Below are 22,608 nucleotides of genomic sequence, written 5' to 3' on the forward strand. Positions count from 1 at the left end.
AGAAGGCTGGCACACTTCCTCGCCGGCTGTTGTGGTAAGAGGTCACCACGACCGACGATGCATTCCATGATACGCGAGGTAGGTACCTAAGCGTTGTTGTGGGATTAAGTGCGTTGGGGGTTCACACAGAAGATGCAAAAAGTGCGAAACTGAAATCGAATCGAACGGAACATGCGGCGGCAATGGACGATACTTGAACTATTCAACCTACATACCGATAATGGCTGCTAGCATTGCACGGTGAACTTCTTCTTCTTCTTCTTTGTGGATCTACGTCCCCACTGGTACTCGGCCTGCCTCGTTTCAACTTAGTGTTCTTTGAGCACTTCCACAGTTATTAATTGAAGGGCTTTCTTTGCCTGCCATCGCATGAATTTGTATATTGTGAGGCAAGCAAAATAATACCCTATGTCCAGGGAGTCGAGAAAGTTTTCCCGACCGGAACGAGAATCGAACCAGCCGTCTTCGGATTGGCGATCCGTAGCCTTAACCGCTAGGCTAACTGGAGACATCACTGTAATGTTAGACCATAATGTCCCGTCAACGTTCTTCAGAAAGATAACGAAGTCCCATGAACTATTTAGCGGAGGAGTTGGAGCAGATGTTGCACCTGGAGGACGTCCGTATAATTCCGGTTGTCCTCCCGGCAACTGGAGTTGACCCTTAATTTCCCTGAGGTCTCTAGACTTGCTAGAATTGAAGAATGGCCTGAACAACATCCTGAAAGCGGTGGTTTTCAAAATCTGCAGTAAAGTGAGATGGTTCCTGAATCATCACGACGGATAATACATCCAAATGCAGACTTATTAGTATATGAGGAAAACCGGTTAATTAGATCAGAAATAGCTCAATAGCATTTGACATGCAGATTGCCAAGGGTAAATGAAAGTTTTCAGCATTTTTTGCTGAAAAGTTCACATTTCTATAATGTATATGTACAGCTGTGTTCATAAAAATAGCAGTGAGAGCCGTTTTCCATACAAAATGGCCAACTTTGGCAAGCTGCAACTGAGCGATTGCGCTGAAAATTTGACAGCAAACTACAAATATAGTGAATATTGTTATAGTAAAATCTGACAATTTTCGAAGCACGTGGAAAAAAGTTAAACACTATGTGGAATTGATCAAAATAATAGCAGTGTTTTTTCTGATTTTTTTTAATTCTGCAAACTATTTAGAAAAATTTAAATTTGAACATTAATTTGTAATTAAGGCGGAAACTGTTTGAATAGCGTGCTAAAATATTTCTTGCTTCTTCAAGATAAAGCTACCTTTCAATTTATTTACACTGATATTATTTTGAACAATTTCACATAGTGTTTAACTTTTTTCCACGTGCTTCGAAAATTCTCAGATTTTGCTATAACAATTTTCATCATATTTGTAGTTCGCTGTTGAATTTTCAGCTCAATCGCTGATAGGAGAAAAAAGTTACAACATGCCAAAGTTGACCGTTTTGTATTTTTTATGAACACAGCTATTGTATATATTCTGAACTATTACCTTTAATTATGAAATAATAGGATGTATTTAGTCTACTCAAGCTTTAAATAATCTCTCTAGTTTAAAGCTTTCATGAATATTCAGCTGTTCCTAATCTATTTGTTTTAATTCTTTTTCTTACAGAGTCAACATCGCATACGTTCGCCAGTTGTCTGTTACGTCAGTCGATAGCCTCCCCTCTCTATAGGGGATAACGACGACGACAAAGACAACGACCACAATGAGGAGAAGGACATTCGGCCTAAGCTCATTAGGTTTAATTTTGCTCGTTCAGGTAAGTGCAACGCGGCTATTTCATTGAAATTGTTTTTTTTTTTGTCTTTGCAAGCCTAACTACAAGTAAAGACAACAGGTTCATCCTAAGATGTAGTATCCACACATCCGGGGAAGTGTGTACTGAATAGACATTCCAGAACTTTCTTATCAGAGGAAATGAAATCGTCATTTGGCAAACGAAGTTCGTTCACTCAGAAATCCTTAGATTTCGTAAGAATTTTGTTCAACTGACTGACTTCACTTACACTAGAAACATTTGTACGAAGGTTTTTCGAGTCAGATTGTGTTCTACATGATTTATGCCAAAGACCGAAGATCTTTCTGGTAGGCATTGCGAGCCAACCTGAAAGCCTCCGATCCAGCCGAACGTAGTCTATTGCAACTCTTTCTAAATTATTTCCCGAGCTTTGCCAAATCAGAGTTCCATCAAGGAACCTCTTGTGATCTTCACAGAGGACAGCTGTCATAATGAATACCGTTGTGGTATCAACGGCATCATCTAAATTACTTGGAGTATTAAAAGACAGTTAGTATTCATGAAATTTGGCCGCAACCAAATCAGAAAAGAGATACCAGTTGGTTGACCGGGGTTTCCTGAAACAGGGAAAGGTGTACCGATGATCAAGTGAAGATTCTTTTTCTGATATATCACAATCACAGTGGGCAGAAACGGGCCTGTAATCGGACTTATTTAGAAACCGCTGGTTTTGAAACTCCAACTGATGCATTTCCCATGGAAAATGGGCCGATAAATCGAATGGTGATGGTTTCATGCTGTGCAGACCTCGGGAAGGGGTTCATTTTGCCCCATTTTACCCTAAATCAGCCGTTTTCAATGGGTATACTTCCATAACTCTACACGCCGCTGATTTTTTGTATATAAATTGACGAATATGATATTATTATGTTTACAGAATTGACTGATAAAGGTTTCATGCAGTGCTGAGCCTTATAAGTGACCCATTTTGCCCTATTTCACCCTATATTTATTGTTTTAATGAATATATGCTTGTAACTTCAATTCATTCAGATTTTTTAGTACATGAATGAAGAAATTTCATGCTATCATATCTACAAAATTGAATGACGATGCCATCATGCTATGCTCAGTCCAAGTAGTGGCGTATTTTACCCCATTTCACCCTATATTCGAAATATGGATGATTATAACGTCTATATCTTCAATTGCTCCAATAATTTAAGCTTATAATTCGACAATTAAGATGTAACCAGCCTGCAGTATTGAATGACGACGGGGCCATGCTGTGACAAGTCTGAGTATTGGACCATTTTACCCCATTTCACCCTATGTAAGTTATATCGCAAACAGATCTCTATAATTTAGTTTGCTTCAGAATATTTTACTAACTAATCGACAAATTTTATGTTATCATCTATTCTGAATATAGTGATAGTGATGGCATGCAGTGCTGAGTTCAAGAAATAGTCCATTTTACCCTACTTTACCCTATATTTATAATTAAAATGAAAATATTCCCCTAAATCCGATTCTGATGATATTTTTGTAAAGTGAAGTACAAAATTGATGTTTTTATCTTTACAGAAATGGATGATGGTGATGGAATGCAATGCTGAGTTCAAAAAGTGTTCCATTTTACCCTATTCCACCCTACATTAACAATTTTAGTAAAAATATCGCTTTAAATCAAATTCTGATACTTTTTATATCGTATTGTTCAAATTTGGCGTAATGCTCTACAGAATAGCTTCCAGGGAAATTTTGTAAAGAATTCCGGGGAATCCTAATATTCTTATGTTTACAGAATAGACTGACGAAACGTTCATGCAGTGCTGAGCCTTATAAGTGACTCATTTTACCCTATTTCACCCTATATTTTTTGTTTTAATGAACATATGCCTGTAGCTTCAGTTTATTCAGTTTTTCTTGTACATGAATGAAGAAATTCCATACTACCTTGTCTTCAAAATTGAATAACAATGACATCATGCTATGCCTAATTGGAGTATATTACCCCATTTTACCCTATATTAGTAATATTAGTGTATATAACGTATAGTGCTTCAAATTCTGCAATAATTTAAGTTTATGGTTGGACAAGTAATGTGTAATCAGCTCTACAGCATTTTTTAATAATGGAGCCATGCTGTCACATCTCGCGCTCAGTATCATACGGGCGTATCTACAATGATCGATTTCTCTTCGTCGATTTTCTCTTCGGCTAATAACTTGGCCTGCAAATCATTTTTGATTGTTTTTGTTGTTTTAGATGCTAGTCCTAGTCGTCCTTCACCGAAATACACCGAGAGATAATCCGAATATTGGTCGTATTTTCCGAAATAATGCGAAGAGAAAACCGACGAAGAGAAATCGATCATTGTAGATACGCCTGTATGATACTAAACGCGAGACATGTCTAAGTAATTGCCCATTTTACCCCATTTCACCCTATCTTAGTTATTTTGCATCCAGATCTCTATAAATTCGTTTTATAGAATTTTTACAAAGTAATCGACAAATTTGATGTTATCTGAATTGAATGGTAGTAACGAAATGGGGAGCTAATATGGCACGAAATAGTACACAACTCTATATTTATAATTTTAATGGAAATATCCCCTAAATCCCATGCTGAGGATTTTTTGTATAGTATTGTACAAACTGGATGTTTTTATCTTTTTATCCGTGGGAATGCTAACAGGAATTCCGAAGGAAACCTGACAATAATCCTGACAGAAGTTCCAAGAAAGTCAGAACAGGAATTTCAGTAGAATTCTGACAGGAATTTCACGGGATTCTTGACAATAATCCCAGCAGAATCCTGGCAGAAATTCTAGCGGTATACTGGCAGGAATTCTAGCAGAAACCAGGCAGGAATCCTGACAGGAATTTCAGTGGGAATCCTATCCGAATTTCCCAGAAATCCCTGTCAAAAATCCCTGTAGGATTCACCTGGAATCCCTGTCAAGATTCTAAATTTGTCGATTACTTTGTAAAAATTCTATAAAACAAATTTATAGAGATCTGTTTGCGAAATAACTAAGATTGGGTGAAATGGGGTAAAATGGGCAATTAATAAGACATGTGACAGCATGGCTCCATTATTATAAAATGCTGTAGAGCTGATTACACATTACTTGTTCAATCATAAACTTGTAGTATTGCAGAATTTGAAGCACTATACGTTATATACACTAATATTACTAATATAGGGTAAAATGGGGTAATATACTTCAATTAAGCATAGCATGATGTCATTGTTATTCAATTTTGAAGATAAGGTAGTATGGAATTTCTTCATTCATGTACAAGAAAAACTGAATAAACTGAAGTTACAGGCATATGGTCATTAAAACAAAAAATATAGGGTGAAATAGGGTAAAATGAGTCACTTATAAGGCTCAGCACTGCATGAACGCTTCGTCAGTCTATTCTGTAAACATAAGAATATTAGGATTCCCCGGAATTCTTTACAAAATTTCCCTGGAAGCTATTCTGTAGAGCATTACGCCAAATTTGAACAATACGATATAAAAAGTATCAGAATCTGATTTAGAGCGATATTTTTACTAAAATTGTTAATGTAGGGTGGAATAGGGTAAAATGGAACACTTTTTGAACTCAGCATTGCATTCCATCATCACCATCTAATTCTGTAAAGATAAAAACATCAATTTTGTACTTCACTTTACAAAAATATCATCAGAATCGGATTTAGGGGAATATTTTCATTTTAATTATAAATATAGGGTAAAGTAGGGTAAAATGGACTATTTCTTGAACTCAGCACTGCATGCCATCACTATCATTATATTCAGAACAGATGATAACATAACATTTGTCGATTAGTTAGTAAAATATTCTGCAGCAAACTAAATTATAGAGATCTGTTTGCGATATAACTTATATAGGGTGAAATGGGGTAAAATGGGCCAATACTCAGACTTGTCACAGCATGGCCCCATCGTCATTCAATACTGTACAGCTGGTTACATCTTAATTGTCCAATTATAAGCCTAAATTATTGGAGCAATTGAAGATATAGACGTTATAATCATCAATATTTCGAATATAGGGTGAAATGGGGTAAAATATGCCACTTCTTGGACTGAGCATAGCATGATGGCATCGTCATTCAATTTTGTAGATATGATAGCATGAAATTTCTTCATTCATGTACTAAAAAATCTGAATGAATTGAAGTTACAAGCATATATTCATTAAAACAATAAATATAGGGTGAAATAGGGCAAAATGGGTCACTTATAAGGCTCAGCACTGCATGAAACCTTTATCAGTCAATTCTGTAAACATAATAATATCATATTCGTCAATTTATATACAAAAAATCAGCGGCGTGTAGAGTTATGGAAGTATACCCATTGAAAATGGCTGATTTAGGGTAAAATAAGGCAAAATGAACCCCTTCCCGAGGTCGGCACAGGATGAAACCATCACCATTCGATTTATCGGCCCATTTTCCATGGGAAATGCATCAGATGGAGTTTCAAAACCAGCGGCTTCTAAATAAGTCCGATTACAGGCCCGTTTCTGCCCACTGTGCAATGGGTCAGCTCGTGACTAATACTACTAGAGCAAAGCGTTATGTCTAACACTTCTTCTCTGGCAGATACCTTGAAGGTTATGTTAAGTTATCCAAGTACTTAAGTACTCCATCAAACTGGAACCTCCAAAGTTAATGTCTGAGCTCCAGATAATATGGTTAACATTAGCATCATTGTCAACAATCTACGGACGGTCTTTTGAAGTACAGTATGCGATGACTTATTTGAAAGCATCCGTAGGGGATGGTTCATCATACACCAAACAATAGACGTATTTCCTGTAGAGGTTTCCAACGGATACATCAATTGTGACAGCACATACATCTCGGGTGGTTAATTCAGGGTCGAGTGTAGCAACGATTGCGTTGTTGACAAGCACACAGGCTCGAGGCATGACCCGCGAGTTTGTCAATTCTTCTTCTTCTTGGCGTAACGTCCTCACTGGGACAAAGCCTGCTTCTCAGCTTAGTGTTCTATGAGCACTTCCACAGTTATTAACTGAGAGCTTCCTCTGCCAATGACCATTTTGCATGTGTATATCGTGTGGCAGGCACGAAGATACTCTATGCCCAAGGAAGTCAAGGAAATTTCCTTTACGAAAAGATCGACCGGGAATCGAACCCGTCACCCTCAGCATGGTCATGCTGAATACCCGTGCGTTTACCGCCTCGGCTATATGGGCCCTAACATGTATGTTAAACGATTCTTCAATATTACTATACCAATTAATTGGCAAAATAAATTACTATTTTTCATTTGTTTTTTTCACATATATTAAAATTGAAACAACTTTAAATTACCTACAGGTGTGCATTTTAATTACATGTTTATGGAAAACTTTCAACAATGACAAGACTCGAACTCGGGACCTACTGCTTCACTATCGTCTGCATCTGCTCTGCTCCAATCCGGGATACAAGACTTGAAAAAAAAATAAGCAGTATTTAAATATTATGTCGACGACGTTTCCTTTCATGCGTTGAATAAACATCGCTTGAGTAATTTATTCGACTAATTGTCTAGATCCACATTAAAGCTGATCAATGTTTGATTAATCATTACTGCAACGTTTGTTCATGCTGATTGACCTTTTAGCAAGCTTTGTTCATCTGCAGTGCTACTGGAGCTTAACAGTAGCTGTGTGTAGCAAATGTTTTTGTTTTGCAAAATTACCAGCTGTCAAGCATCAGGCATTAATCGGATCTAGAGCCTGATGAAAACAATATTCAATCCGAGTAGTGTAATGGAAAAGAAACGAACCGCTGGGGAACTTTCTGTCGATGGTAGTTAGAGGGGCCGCTCCAGCTACCGTTTTTGAAGCTCAGTGGTTTCGCTATCGTTCATCATTGTAGTTTTAAAGGTAAGTTATGATGTTTTTTATGAGTGTTCTGTGTAAAATTATTTGCTGCTGCAACTCTCTTCGTTAATGTTTAATCCAGTGCAAGCTTAAAAACAGCAATCAGATTTACAATTGTGAACATGGCGAACAATGACGATGAAGTGATACTATTACGCTACTAATCAGCAACTGAATAAAATGACTAAGAAAGTATTAATAAACTATACTTAAGCTACTTGTTCCACTCAGAATCATATGTGGAACAACGACATCTAATGAGTTAGAAGCAGCTTCTCTTCTAACAATGTTACAACATTATTATGCTATTGACGGTAATCCCTAAACAACTTTCTTTAAACTTTTGTTCGACTAGTTATTAAATTATCATCTATATGATGAACAAAAGTTCTATTTTAACCGTTTGTAATGTTTGTTCGTCACTTTGATCAACATATGCTCTTGTTCAACTGTCGGCGCTTTTGTACAATGTTTATTAAACTGGCGTGCTTATTAATGGTTTCGAATTGTTACTTGGGTTTCTCCAGGAGTTCCTCTGGAGACTCCTTCAGGAATTGCTACAGGCATTCCTCTAGGATATCCTCTATGGACCCCTCCAAGAATTCCTACATTATTTTCAGCGATTCCTCCAAGAAATCCTCTAAGGTTCCTTCATGAATTCCTCCAGAGATTCCTCCAGAAATTGCTTCTGGGATTGTTCCTAGAATTCCACCTGGAATTCCTACAGAAATTTATCCAGGAATTCTTTAAGGGATTTCTATAAGGATTTTTTCCAGAGACTCGTACAAAAAACCTCTAAAGGTTTCTCCAGGAATTACTTCAGAGAATCATCCAAGAATTGCATCAGGAATTCTCCTGGGCTTTCTTCCGCAAAATTTTCCAGGCATTCTTCCATGGATTCCTCCTTGGATTCTTTTAGAGATTTCTCTACGATTTTTTCAGCGATTCCTCCAAGGATTCCACCAGCTATTCTTACAGGAATTGCTTCAGGGACTCCTGGGATTGCTTCAGGAATTCTTTTTGGGATTCCTCCAGAAATTCATGCAGGCATTCCTCCAGGAATTAATCAAAGAATTCCCTAATAAATTATGTCAGCATTTCATCCAGGATTATTTCCAGGAATCCTTCAGAAATTTTTCCAGGATTTTCTCTAGGAATACCTAATTTTTACAGGAATTCCTCCAAGAATTCTTCCAGATCTTCCTCCAGAAAATGCTGCAAGGATTCCTCCAGAAATGCCGCTAAAAATTCCTCCAGGAACTTTTTTAGAGATTTTTCTAGGGATTTCTCCACGAATTTCTCCAATGATTCCCCTTTTAAGATTTCTCCAGGAATTCCTCCAGAAATTTCTCTAAAAATTCTTCCAGGAATTTCTCAGGGGATTTTTTCAGAAATTTCTCCCAGGGTTCCTCTAGAGATTCCCCCAGATACTTATTCAGTAATTTTTGTTAGAAGTTCTCCAGGAATTCCTTCAAGGATTCCTCCACTAATTCCCAAAGGTATTCTCCCAAGATTTCATTCAGGAATTTCTCCAGGGGAAATTCTCGAGGAATTACCCCAAGAATTTCTTCAGGAATTCCTCCAGGAATTTCTCTAGGAATTTTTCCAGGAATTGTTCCTGAACATCCTTCAGAAAATATGACAGCAAATCCAGGATTTTCTTCAGAAAATTTTCTGGGGATTTTTTCAGAAATTCTTCCAGGAAATTCTACGAAAATATCCTGAGGAATTTTTTAGGGATTCTTCCTGGCATTTCTCCAGGAATTTCTCCTGAGATTTCTTCATTTACTGCTTCTGGTATTCATCCAGGGATTTCTTCACGAACTTTTTCAGGGAAATCCTCTAGGGATTTCTTCAGAAAATATTTCAGGAAATTCTCCAGGAATACCTTCAGGATTTGTTTTAGGAAATTCCCCTGGAGGTACCTCTAGAAATTCATCCAGTAGTTCTTTCAAAAATTCCTCTAGAGATTCCACCAGGAATTACCTTATGGATTCCTCCGGCAACTTCCACAGGAATTCTTCCAGAATTTTATCAGAAATTTCAGAAACTCCTCCAGCAATTACCCCAAGAATTTTTTCAGGAATTTCTTCAAAAATTTGACCAGGAATTGCTCCAGGACATCCTTCAGAAATTATGTCAGCAATTTCTCTAGAGATTCCTCCAGGTATTTCTCCAGGAATTTCTCCTGAGATTCCATCAGGAATAGCTTCAGGGATTGCTCCAGAAATTTCTAGAAGGATTTTTCCAAGGATTTTTCCAAGAAATCCTTCGAAGATTCCTCCAGGAAATCCCCCAGATGTTCTTCCAAGGATTCTTCCAGAAAATCCTCTAGGAATACCTTCAGAAATACTTCCAGGAAATTCTCCAGGAATACTTTCAGGATTATTTTCAGGGATTTCTCCAGAAATTCCTTCAGAAATTTCTCTAGAGATTCTTCCAAGGATTTCTGCACAAATTTCTTCAAGGATTCCCCCAGAGATTCTTTCAGGAATTCCTTCGGGGATTTCTCAAGACATTTTTTTCAGAAATATAAAAATAATAGAAATAGCAATCTCCCAGAATTCCTCTGGAGATTTCAAAAAAAAAAAAAAGTATAATCCAGTAATTCTTTCAAGATTTCCTCTAGGAATTCCTCATGCAATTGCCACAGGAATACCTCTAGGATTTCCTCCAGGCATTCCTCCAGGATTTCATCCAGGAATTTCACCAGGAACTTCTGCAGGAACCTCTCCAGGAATTCCTCCAGGAAATACCCCAGGAATTTCTTCAGGATTTCCTCCAGGAATTGCTTCTGGACATCCTTCAGAAATTATATAAGCAATTCCTTCAGGAATTTCTCCTGGAAATCTTCTAGGGATTTCTTAGGAGATTCTTCTAGGAAATGTTCCAGGAATACTTTCAGGAATTTTTTCAGGATTTCTTTCAGGGATTTCTCCACACATTCCTCCAGGGTTTTCTTCAGAGATTCCTCCAGGGATTCCTCCACAAATTCCTCCAAGGGTTCTTCCAGAAAATCCTCCTGGAATTTCTCAAGGGATTTTTTCCTAAATTTCTTCAGTAATTCCTCCCAGAATTCCTCTGGAGATTTCTTCAGAAATTCTTCCAGGGATTGCTCCGAGAATTCCGGCTGGGTCTTATCCAAGTATTCCTCCAGGAATTACACCCGGAATTGTTCAGAAGTTTCTCCAGGCATTCCTCTAGGATTCTCGCTAGAGATTTTCCCAGTAATTGCTCCAAGGATTCCTCCAGGAATCCCTTCTGGGATTTTTCCGAGAATTCCCCCAAGGAATCCTGTAGCAGTTTATGAAGGAATTCATCCAGGATTTTCTCATGAGATCTCTTCAGAAATTTCTCTGGGTATTCCTCCCATAATTTATATAGGAATTACATCAGGTATACTTTTAAAATGTCTTCCTGGGATTCCTCCAGGAATTTCGCCGGGAGTTCCTCCATGGATTCTACTGGGTTTTCTCCAGGCATTCCTGAAGGAATTGCAACATGGATACATCCAGTTTTTCTTCAAGGATTTATCCAGGAAGTCTTCCAGGGATTTCTTCGGGAATTCCTCAAGTGATTTCTTCAAAAATTCATTCAGGAGTTCCTTCAAAAATTCCAGAAATCCTTCAAACATCTTTTCAGGAATGTACCCAAGAACTTTTTCAGGATTACGTGATGTTTTTTTTTTTATTTAAATTATTTCAATAATTTGTAGAGGAATTCCCCCAGCGAATAATATTGGAAGATAATTAAAAAGGGATGCATAGATGAACCAGGAAATTCTAGGTTTATCTTCAAAAATTTTTGTAATTTTCAAAAGATTTCAGCTATAATTTCTTATGAATATTTTGTAGACTTTAATAATATAAAAATCATAGCAAAATAATGTACGGGTAAATAAAATTCCTTAATCTTTCAGAAATTGGTCACCGCTACCAGCATGATTTGTGTGCATCAGGCGAGCTTTCTTTTAACGTATTGAACAAAATACAACAGCGTGAGAGCTGAAGGATTTAATAATGCTTTAAGAATATAATGTTAATATACCTATTCCAATGGGATGCAGTCCCACTGTATTTCAAGCAGAAGTTCAAGCCATTCTAGAGTGTGCCAACATTTGTCTGAAAAGAAATTATAGGTTTGCTAAGATTTGTATATTTTCGGACAGTCAGGCGGCTCTAAATGCGCTAAAGGCTTTTACTTGTCAATCAAAGCTAGTGTGGGACTTGGTGTGGGAATGCATTATTTTTCTGAAGCAATTGGCCAGTAGGAACGAGGTAACTTTATACTGGGTGCCCGGTCATTGTGGAATTCTGGGAAATGAAAACGCCGATAATTTAGCCAGGCAGGGTGTGGCATCGAGCTTTGTAGGCCCTGAACTTTTCTGTGGAGTTCCTGAGTGTGCTCTTCGGATGAAACTAAAAACTTGGGAAATGTCCACGGTAGAATCTAATTGGAATGCCACGGATACATGCAAGCAAGCGAAAAGGTTTATAAAACCCTGTGCAGAAAAAGCCAGGTCCTTATTGAATCTAAACAAAAAAGATCTCAGGGTAATTACTGGTCTGATGACTGGTCACTGACCGAGTAAATATCATCTAAGTAAGATTGGAAAAATGCAATCCTCCGAGTGTCGTTTCTGTCAAACTGCTGAACATTTACTCTGCAACTGTGGATTACTATCCAATCAGAGATTGGCGGTTTTTGGTAAAGGGTTTCTAGAGCCCTTGGTAATTTGGCGAAATAATCCCAACAGGGTAATAAACTTCATAAAACGAGTTGTGCCTAGTTGGGATCAGGTGTTACATCAACCATTGTCCATCACAGCTCAATTGTGACAGGATATTTGACTAGCACCAAATTAAATATGGGTCGTACCACAATATTCCTAAATAATGGACGCAGTGGTTAAAAGGCTCTACAGATGAGGAGAAAAAAATAATTTTAATATACTCAATTTCATCGTGCTGCGTTTAGTTATAAAAGCTTGTTGGTACAAATTTGCTAAGGGTGCTTGCCCCCCCTGACCGAAAAGCTGGCTACGCCCTTGTTGATCGTTGCTGTTCTTTTATGCTGAAGATTGATCTGAGCTATCCTAACTGTAGACACTACCCATTAGGGTGGGTCATCGTTTATAGGGAAAAATGAAAAATTCGATGGTATCCCATCAGATCAAAGCTTTTTTGATCCCATTTCAGGACGCAAATAAGTGTGCAAAATTTGGGCAGAATCGGTTATGTCTACGTTTTGCGCATCGCGTTTGAAGTTTGTATGGAGTTTTACATGGGAAAACACTATTTTTTGCATTTCTCTCATAACATGCTCGAATTTTTCTAAACCATGTAACCGATAAAAGGAAAACATAGCCTAGGGTGTCCTGAAAAACTTTGTCGAAGACCGCGAAGTGATCTGATGCTTATGAAAAAAGTTATAGCGTTGGCATTGCTTGGCGAAACAGCATGATTTTGTTGCTATTGTTATTCCTTTACATGTTAAAACATAAACACATACATGCGATTCGTTGGTTATAACTATTTTCAAAAGCATCGGATCGCTTTGCGGTCTTCAACAAAGTTTTTCAGGACATCCTAGGCTATCATTTTACAGTATCGGTTAAAAAGTTTCAGACAAACTTTTTCAACTTATTACAAAAATGCAAAAAAGTATGCTTCTCCATACAAAATCCCATACAAATTTCAATTGCAGTGCGCAAAGTGTAGACGCAACCGATCGTGCTCAAATTTTGCACAGATACTCAGGACCCGAAACGGAACAAAAAAAAGCTTTGATCTGAGAAAACGGTTCCGATGACCCACGCTACTACCCATACTAGGCAAGATTAAGCTCTTTACAATCACAGCACAACAAAGAACAACAACAATTAAGCCAGATCGGTATCGATTTGAGTGCGCCAAATGCGAGGATGCACAGAATACACTGTGTAAAACGCATAATGCGAATCCATATAGGTGACAATTTAAGCCAATTAATAGCATCTTCATAATCCAACCCTTATCTAGCTCAAGTTTGAAACTAAAGAAGGGTAGCTGATTGTCTTTCAGAAACACAAGGTCCCCTGCGCTATTGCTCCGATTAGCGCAGTAAGGGCAAACTCCTGTGGAGGGCGCCCCGGTTCTCCACAGGCTCCGTTTGCGGTTAGGTTTTTAGATCCCCTAGCCAAACCCCTAATCATTCATTCCTAGACACGGTAAGCATATAGCCGCATCACACCGTGAATTAGGGGTCACCTGTTTAGTAGACTCTTGCCACCGGAACAGGCGGTCCGTAGTGTTATTCTTAGCCAATTGAGACAGTCGCTACCGACACTACACAGCTATCTAGGCTGATCGAGAAAAGAAGTTAATATTGATGATCAACTTCATACGGGTTCGAACAGTCGTTGACTTGAATGGGTTGCGAACAAAATTTGGAAAAAAAAATACAATAATCACTTTATTTCTAGCTTAGAAAAGTGGACTGCCAGTCGTAAGTTTCCCGCAATCATATCATCGAATGTAAAATTTTCTAATAAATTAGGTTTGTCGATTATCGAGTCCGACCTTTGATCAATTTCCTGTTCATGTTTATCCTATATAATTTTAAAAGTCATCAATTTGACCCCGGATTTAGGATGTTATATAACTCAGCCAAATGACGAAAAACAAATCAGCAATCGTATTTGTTCTTAGAAGTTTGCCTCTGAAACACGGAACCAGACCAAATTCTTGATATATGCTAATTTCTATGTCCATTCTCCACAAAAAGGTAGAAGTTTTACCACATCCAGTCGCCACCATGCTCTGCAGGTGTCGATTTCTTAAGAAAGCATAAAGCATCTTCGCGGTCTACACGCGCATTTGATGACACCTCGCATCGCAACTTCTAAAGCAGGAAACCGGTTGCATGATTTGCATATTCACAATCGCTCAGCATTTTGGGGAGGAGCAACGGACGAATTCTACAGTCTACGCACGCACCGGATCGCCACACCGCAAGTTTTCAGCTGAAACTATGAAAATTTTCAACCCGCAGAGTTCGGCCGCCATTGGTACCTAAGTAGCAAAAGTGGTTGACCTTTCTCTGAGATTCACGCGATTAACGCAGAGTGCGTCTTCCCGTCGTCGTCGATGTCGGTATCGTCTTCGCATACGTTCGATGGGCTATGCCAGGCCACTGGCCAGGGCATATTACACGGTCATAGTTGGTTGTGTTTCATTGCCATGTGAGGCTTTTGTCAGTGGATGGCCGGCCATCCACTACCTACTAGGTAGCTGGGAGGAGAGATGGCTAGGACGGTTAGTGATGCACGGCATCGCGGGTCGGTCGATTCAGAAGACAGGTGGCCAAAACAATTATTTTCCCATTATTTGCAACCTCTCGCGAACTTGGACGGCGACGTGCAGCAATTAGGCAGATCTAAGATGGATAGATGGTGCGTGATTTCGGGCGGCCCTGCGAGGTTTACGAGGGGCCAAACTAGTGTGAGACGGTTTAGGTCATGTAATTAACAGGCCATTATTTGGGATTAAACGTGCAGCAGTTGGGGCTTGGCGTGAGATTTTGGCAGCTTAGATTAATCAGATGCACAGTCAAATGGTGGACGTGATATTGTTAGAAGTCGGCGTAATATTTATGTGGCCCTACAGGGACACAACGAAGGTACGTTTTTGTGACTATGGAATGGAAAAATATCCCAAGAAAACTCGTCCAGTAAAACCCTTAAATAGCTTATCCTCTTTTCCATTCATAAAACGAGCACGTCAACTTGAAACGTATTTTTTTGAAACTTGTTTTATTAGTCTTTGAAAATTATTTTTCGTTACAGGATATTGAATAGTAAAATCTTTGGAGAAATATTAAAAGAAATTTCCAAAGCAATGAACGTCTGGAGAAATTTTTGGAAGAATCCTCATTTTATTCATGAATATTTTTGGCAAATATCTAACGACAAACTTAGAAAAATTTTTGGAAAATTTCCTTAAGGAATATTTCAGAACAACTGAAGCAGTCCCTGGAAGTATTTTGAACAGAATCTTTAAACAGAATCCTTAAAAAATCCATTGAACGAATTACTGAAGGAGTTAAGAATCTTTCGAAAAATTTCAGAAACAAATTTTAACGAAATTCTTAGAGGATTTCCCGGAAGAATGCTTAGAGGAATTCAAAAGCGAATCTGTAGATAAATTCCTCAAGTATTCCTTGGAGAAATACCAGATGGGAAAAATACTAGAAAAAATTCCGGAAAGAATCTTTAGTGCATTTCTTGATGGATTTTTTTTATCTGTATTAACAAGATTTTTAGCCTTTGGCTAGTTCATCTCGGGACCCACGCTTTACTTCCCTTCCGAAGGAAGAACTCACATTTGCGAGTTTGTCGGGAGTGGGATTCGATCCCTGGTCCTCGGCGTGACAGTCACGTGCTTTAACCATCACACCAGATCCGCTCCACATTCTCGATGGAGTTTGTGTAGGAGTTTCCGAAGAAACTTTTGGAAAATCTATTTGAGGAATCATTGAAGAAATTTTCAAAGAAATACTTGGAGGATTTTTCGAAAAAAAAAATCTGGAAAGAATGTTTGAAGGAATCCTTGGGGTAATTTTTGAAACAATCCTTGAAGGAAATTTTGATTAAGAACTTGCAGTTTACTTAAAAAAACATGAAGGAAATACTGCTGCAATCCTGATGCAGGAAGTTTTAAAGACATACTTGTGTAACTTGTCAAATCTTTGAGAAACTTTTTAAAGGAGTCCTCAAGGATATTTTTTTAAAGGAATCATTGGAGGCATTCCTAAGGAATAACGTAGAGGAATCCCTGAGAGGTATTCATGGAGGATTACTGGAGGAAATTAAAAAAAAAAAATAATAATTAGCTTTTGAGAGATTCCTGAAAGGATATATTAGAAGGATTCATTGGAGGAGTTCGTGACAGTTATATGAGGGAAGTTCCTAAAGGAATTCCTGAAGAAATTTTTGCAATTTTTTTAATCCATCAGGCTTTTTCTTATTCTTCAAATCATGAAGGTTTACTCGAAGAAATCCGTTAAATAATCCCTATCGTTAAATAAATTCTTTTAGATTTTTTGAAAGATTTCCTGAAGGAATCATTTAAGCAATTCCAATGATATTACTTAGAGGAATTGCTTAAGTAATCCTGAGATATATTCCTGATTGAAAAATGCTGAAGAAACCTTATTGGAATTTTAAGAATTCCTTGGATAAGTTTTCAGAACTTGTCGAACGGTTGGCGAACTAACATTCCTTTCCCTCCTCGGTCTCTATTGGTTCCCTGTGCAATTCCGCTAGCTCTGGTCAATCACGGAGTAGCAACTACGAAGTGTACGGTCACCAATGCTCATGATCATGCTCCTTGGATAAGTTTTCAGAAATTCAGCAAAAATTCTTTGAGAATTTTCTGAGCGAACGCTTGGAGGAGTTCCTGGAGGAATCCTCTGAGTATTTTTTGAAGTAATTCAATGATAACTACTTGATTGAATTCTTGAAGAAATATTTCACAGGATTCATGGAGGTATACTTAAAGTATCCTTAAATCAATCACTTGGGGAGATTTCTGAAAATATTCTTGAAGGAATAGTTGCAATATTACCAGAGTGAATTCATGGAAGAACTCTTGAGAGAATGCTTGGAAGTGTTCCAAATGGATTCATTAGGAAAATTTCTTGAGAATTCTTTGAAGTAATTCTTAAAGAAATGTCTGAAGGATTTTAAAGAAAAAAAATTCTGTTTATCTAAGGAATAAAATTTGAACAATTCCTGAAAAAAAAACATTGGAGAACATTTTCGAAAAAAATCTTTAGGTCCCTGAAAATTTTCGCGGAGGTATTGCTGGTGAACTACCCGAAAGAATACGTGTGGAATTTCCGTAGGAGTTTTTACAAAGAAAAAATCTGAAGGAGTCCTTGGATTTTTTTTCAGAAAGAATCGTTGGACAAAATCTTCGAAGGCCTTCCTGAGAGACTTTCTGAAAGAGTTCTTGAAGTAATTTTTAAAGAAATCCTTTGATGAATTGCTGAAGGAACTTCAAGCGCAATATTGAAGGATCTCCAGAGGAAATCTCTTTTGAGATTTTTGGAGAAATACCTAGATGTTTGCTTCTAGGATCATTTCAAGAGAAAATGCTCGAAAAAGCTAATGCTCGAAGCGATCCCTGGAGAAACCTCCAGTGAAATTCCACGGCCTTACAGAATCAATGGGCAGACTCTAAGATATTTACAAAAAATGCTTCTAAAATTCCTGGAGACTAACGTGGAATACATTCTATGGGCCTCCATAGAGGAATTTCTGAGAAATAATATGAAGAGGTATTGCGAAAGTAGTCGTTGTATAAATTTCTGCAAGAGTCTTTGAAAAATATCAGAGAAGGATCTTATGGCACTTCCTATGAAATATTAATTTCTGAAAGCGTTCATGATGAAATTCCGGTAGGAACTCATGGAAAAATGTTCAAAGGAGTTATGTTTTTTATACAATCTCCTTGAGAAATTTCTAACGAAATGCTTGGAGTAAATTTCCGAATGAACCCCTTAATATTTTTTTTAGGAATTCATGGAGAGTATGCCAAAGGAAATCTCGGAAGGTTTTCTAAACAAGAAATCTCCAAAAAAAATCACTAGTAGATTTTTTGGAAGAATCCTTGAAGAATTGCTAAAACATTAATTGAAAAATTACTACTATTTTTTTTTACAGGAACGTCTGAAGGATTTTTCGGAGGAATTTTTCGAAGCATCTCTGGGAGAATCTCAGAAGAAACTATCAAAATAAATTCCGAATGATTCTTCCAAGGATTTTTCTAAAGGAAAATTATATTATGAAATTATTGGTGTAACTTCTGAAGTTGTCCATGGCAGATTTTTTGAGGAATATTTGGAGGAAACTTTCTGGAAAGAAAACTGGATTTCTGTAAGAATTTCTAAAAGCAGGCTGGCCCGCTTTTTGGTTTGTGCTTTCTTTTGTTTTTTTGATGATTTTGCTGATGTGAATCACAAAAGCAGAATTTTCACGCTCTCAGTGCAAACAAGCCTATCTACAAAAACTTTTAATCGAGTTCCTGGAAAATTTTCAGGAAGAAACTGTATCACTGGAAGATTTTTTAGGAAAACTTTGGAGGAATTTCTGAAGGAATTTACGGAAGATTTTTTAAAGGAATCCTGCAGAAATTGCGAAGTAATTTCTGAAGAAATCCGTGGAAGATTTTCCGAAAAGCCCAAGAGTTTTTAAAGGAATCCAAGGAGAAATTTCTTAAGAATTTCTGGGGGGAAAAGATTTGCAAAAAGCATCGAATGGAGCAATTTTTGAAGGAAGATTTTAAGAAGTAAAAATTTCTGAGAGAATCTCTTTCTGAAGAAATCCATAGATATTGTTTATGAAAAACGATTTTTGTAAGGAGTTCCTGGAAAAATTTCTGTAAGAAACTTTGAAGGGAATTCCAAATTAATGATAGAATTCCCAGGCAAGTTCGTGGAGATGAACCAGCTGCGGGCTGAAAATCTCCCTGTTTGTGCACCGCGTTTATATGTAAAACACCCCTACTTGTATTGTACTCACACATCAATGTAGAATTGGATTAATAAATAGTATCGAGTATGCCTCCGCCATGGCTGGGCGGGCGATAAACTGTAGTTTCATTTTTATTAACCGCAACGTAGGAAACCTCCCTGACCATTGTGCCTAATGAAGCTAATAATAATAATAAGGCAAGTTTCTAAAGAAATCCTCAGATTAATGTTTTAAGGAAGTGATGGAAAATTTTCTGAAGGTTCAAGGTTCAGAACTTCTGAAGCAACCGGCGAAAGATATTCCAAAAAAAACTAGGGGTGGGTAATGTCTGAGACATAACCGCATTGTTGACGTAGGACAAAGGCTGGAATGAGGTTCCGACTTTTATATATTGAAATGGGCCCTTTAATTTGAAGTCTTAAATCAGCTGATTTTTCGTGTCATTGTTGTCCGACCTTCGTAAATAAATGCATAACGAATTTATCACATAACGTCGGTTTCCTGCAATAGGGGCACAACTCAAGATATGTCATTTTTGAGATTTTGATGGCAAATGATGAAAAACTATGTAAAATTTCATCTCACAAAGACCCGTTCCAAAATTCGATGAGAAACGCGAGATTTGGGCATTTTCACCAATTTTCCGCAGTAAGGGCACAACTCAAAATCAGTCAATTTTTTCAATAGTCGTTGAAAAATAGTTGTCAAAAATTCATGAAACAGATAGTCCTTCAGCCCCTTTCAATGATACAACAATCAAAATTTGTTTACTTTTATCAAATGATGAGAGAAATAAGTGAATTTGCAGGAGGTGCTTCATGATTGCCAAATTTCAAACGCTTATTCTGAAAATTCACATTTTTTGAGTTGTGCCCTTATTGCAGGAAACCGACGATAAAAGGCCTACACAATGTATGCTGGCAAAATTCAAATCGGCGGAGTGATGTGTTGATTAAAGTTGTTACCTATGTGATCCATTTCACTGAACGCATTCATAAGATGTTAATTAGTTAAACCTTCCGTAACTCGCGCGGTTGGCCATCACTTGAGGGTTGAGTATTATTTTATTTTGAAGATAAATGTTCAACCGTTGTTTGAAAGAATTTTCGTCGAAAGGAAAGAATGATTATAATATTGAAAAGCGTTAAGCCATAGCTTCCCAAACATCATATTGCGATCGCAACAATCATTAAAATAACTAAAATTGCCGCTATGAAATGAACAGATGGAGCCACCGTAGCCATGTGTATTTGACACAACTCAATTGGGTTCTTTAGGGGTATCCAGATTATTGCATAATCGGAATCTCCGTCCAAAAATTAGTCGAAATCCAAAATTTCATCATTTTTGGTGACCGGGAACTATTTTTAAAATGCATTTAAAGTTTGTATGGAGAAAATTTTTTGGTCGGGGTGAAATGTCACTTTATCGATTGAACTGTCATTCTATCCACGGAAATTAAAACTGTTTTGTTTATTTAACCATCAAAACAAAGAAATTGGAACGCAATAAATTCACCTAATACTCAGAAAAATGAGCTCTTTCGATTAGGCTAAAGAAAATGGTAATATTTAATTCACTAAACAACCCAATTGCTGTTAACGAAATTTTAGATAATTTTGATTGCAGTTTCATGAAATATTCTAGATTCAACAATACGTTGTATAGTTACGCGAACAACAATTAGAGGCCGGCTATACTGTTGCTAAGTTTTCAGTCTGTTGCTTTTAATTATCCGATTCATAACTCTGGAGGAATAATTTTCACTGGTCCTGAAAAGAACCTTTTAAATAACAGGAGATTTCGGCAAGACAATTGAAAATTATCCGCACTGAATGCTGGAAGCCATCGAAAACTGCCATCGCTTACTGCCGTGGATGAGATTCCTGGTTCTTCTTCTTCTTCTTGGCGTAACGTCCTCACTGGGACAAAGCCTGCTTCTATTAGCACTTCCAAAGTAATTAACTGAGAGCTTCCTCTGCCAATGACCATTTTGCATGTGCATATCGTGTGGCAGGCACGAAGATACTCTATGCCCAAGGAAGTCAAGGAAATTTCCTTTACGAAAAGATCCTGGACCGACCGGGAATCGAACCCGTTACCCTCAGCATGGTCATGCTGAATACCCGTGCGTTTACCGCCTCGGCTATATGGGCCCTGTTCCATATAGCCTGAGATGCCTGGTTCCAGATTCTAGAGATTCCTGGTTCTATCAGCTAAATAGCCGAGAGTCATCGCAGGATTGGTGAGCAGCTGCGGAGGTGACATCCATTCCCTTTGACTGATTCAACGAAAATGACGGAAGAAAACAGAGGTCACTGCTTTTATTCCCCTTGATTAGTAGATTAGGCTCCTCCCATTTGGCTGGCTTTCCAGTTTATTTCGTTTGCATGACCCGCCCCGAATGCTCCAGACGCATCAAGCAACTAACCAACCGAGAAATGAGCAAACCACCAGCGGGTAACCAAACGATCAACTTTTAAGCGCAAACCGACATTCGGTTCTTCAGATTTGTGCTCTAGAAAATTCTAGGTGTGGCTTCGTCATATATTCACCTTCGAACATTTTCGAAAATTGTTTAAACTTAATTTTAATTAAGCAATGTTTCACGCAAAATAGTTCGGATAGAATAATGCGTTGTTAAATTCCGGGTGGAACCATTAGGCCATTAGTGACCGGTTTCATCATTATTGCTGGGCCACCAAGTATTCAATCTTTCACTTCTCAATTGCACCACACTTTTCTCGTTCGATGGAATGAAATTAGCTGATTCACAAACTCTTAAGGAATAATTAACGGTGGTCCTGAACAAGACCGTTTGATTAATTGACGATTTTAGGAACGAAATGGCATGAATTCACCATGTCACGCAATGCGTGTTGGTTTTCTCCGTGCTGAATGATAAACGCCACCGAAAACTGGACCGCCGTGGATTACAATAATGACCAGTTTCACTATTGCTGGCAACGATGCTCTGTCTTTTGCTTTTTGGTTGCACTACATCTCGATCGATGTTGGAAATTATCCAATTAACTCTTGAGGAATCATTTTCGATGGTCCTGAAAAGGACCGGTTTGAATAATGGACGATTTTGATGCATTCAAAATGCCATGCAATGCGTGTTGGTTTTCGCTGCGGAGTGCGGAGAATGCTGGACGCCGTCGAAAATTGGCCCACCGCCGCTGCCATGGATGCGATTCCAAGTGCTATCATCAGCACGATATCCGAGAGTAGTCGCTGGGTTGTTGTGCTGCTGCCTTGCTGGAGGTGACATCCACCTCCAACCTCCTTGACTGATCCAACGAAAATGACGAAAGAAAACAGAGAACACTGCTTTTATACCCCTAGATTGGCAGATGAAGCTCCTCCCATTCGGCTGGCTTTTCAGTTAATTTCGTTTGCATGACCCGCC

At 38.0% G+C, this 22,608-nt stretch overlaps 1 protein-coding gene across 2 annotated transcripts in view; it reads left to right on the forward strand.

Annotated features, from left to right (window-relative positions):
• The window catches only part of LOC109416749 (mucin-2), a 237,459-nt gene that overhangs the window by 85,603 nt on the left and 129,248 nt on the right, over nucleotides 1-22,608 (forward strand). For both annotated transcript variants that reach the window (XM_062857036.1, XM_062857035.1), the window contains exon 2: nucleotides 1,627-1,777. In XM_062857036.1, coding sequence (XP_062713020.1) covers nucleotides 1,724-1,777 — 54 coding nt within the window. In that variant the 5' untranslated portion in view covers nucleotides 1,627-1,723. The remainder of the gene's footprint in view (nucleotides 1-1,626; nucleotides 1,778-22,608) is intronic.

This window comes from Aedes albopictus, chromosome 3 (genome assembly GCF_035046485.1).
Source record: "Aedes albopictus strain Foshan chromosome 3, AalbF5, whole genome shotgun sequence".
NCBI classification, from domain to species: Eukaryota; Metazoa; Arthropoda; class Insecta; order Diptera; family Culicidae; genus Aedes; species Aedes albopictus.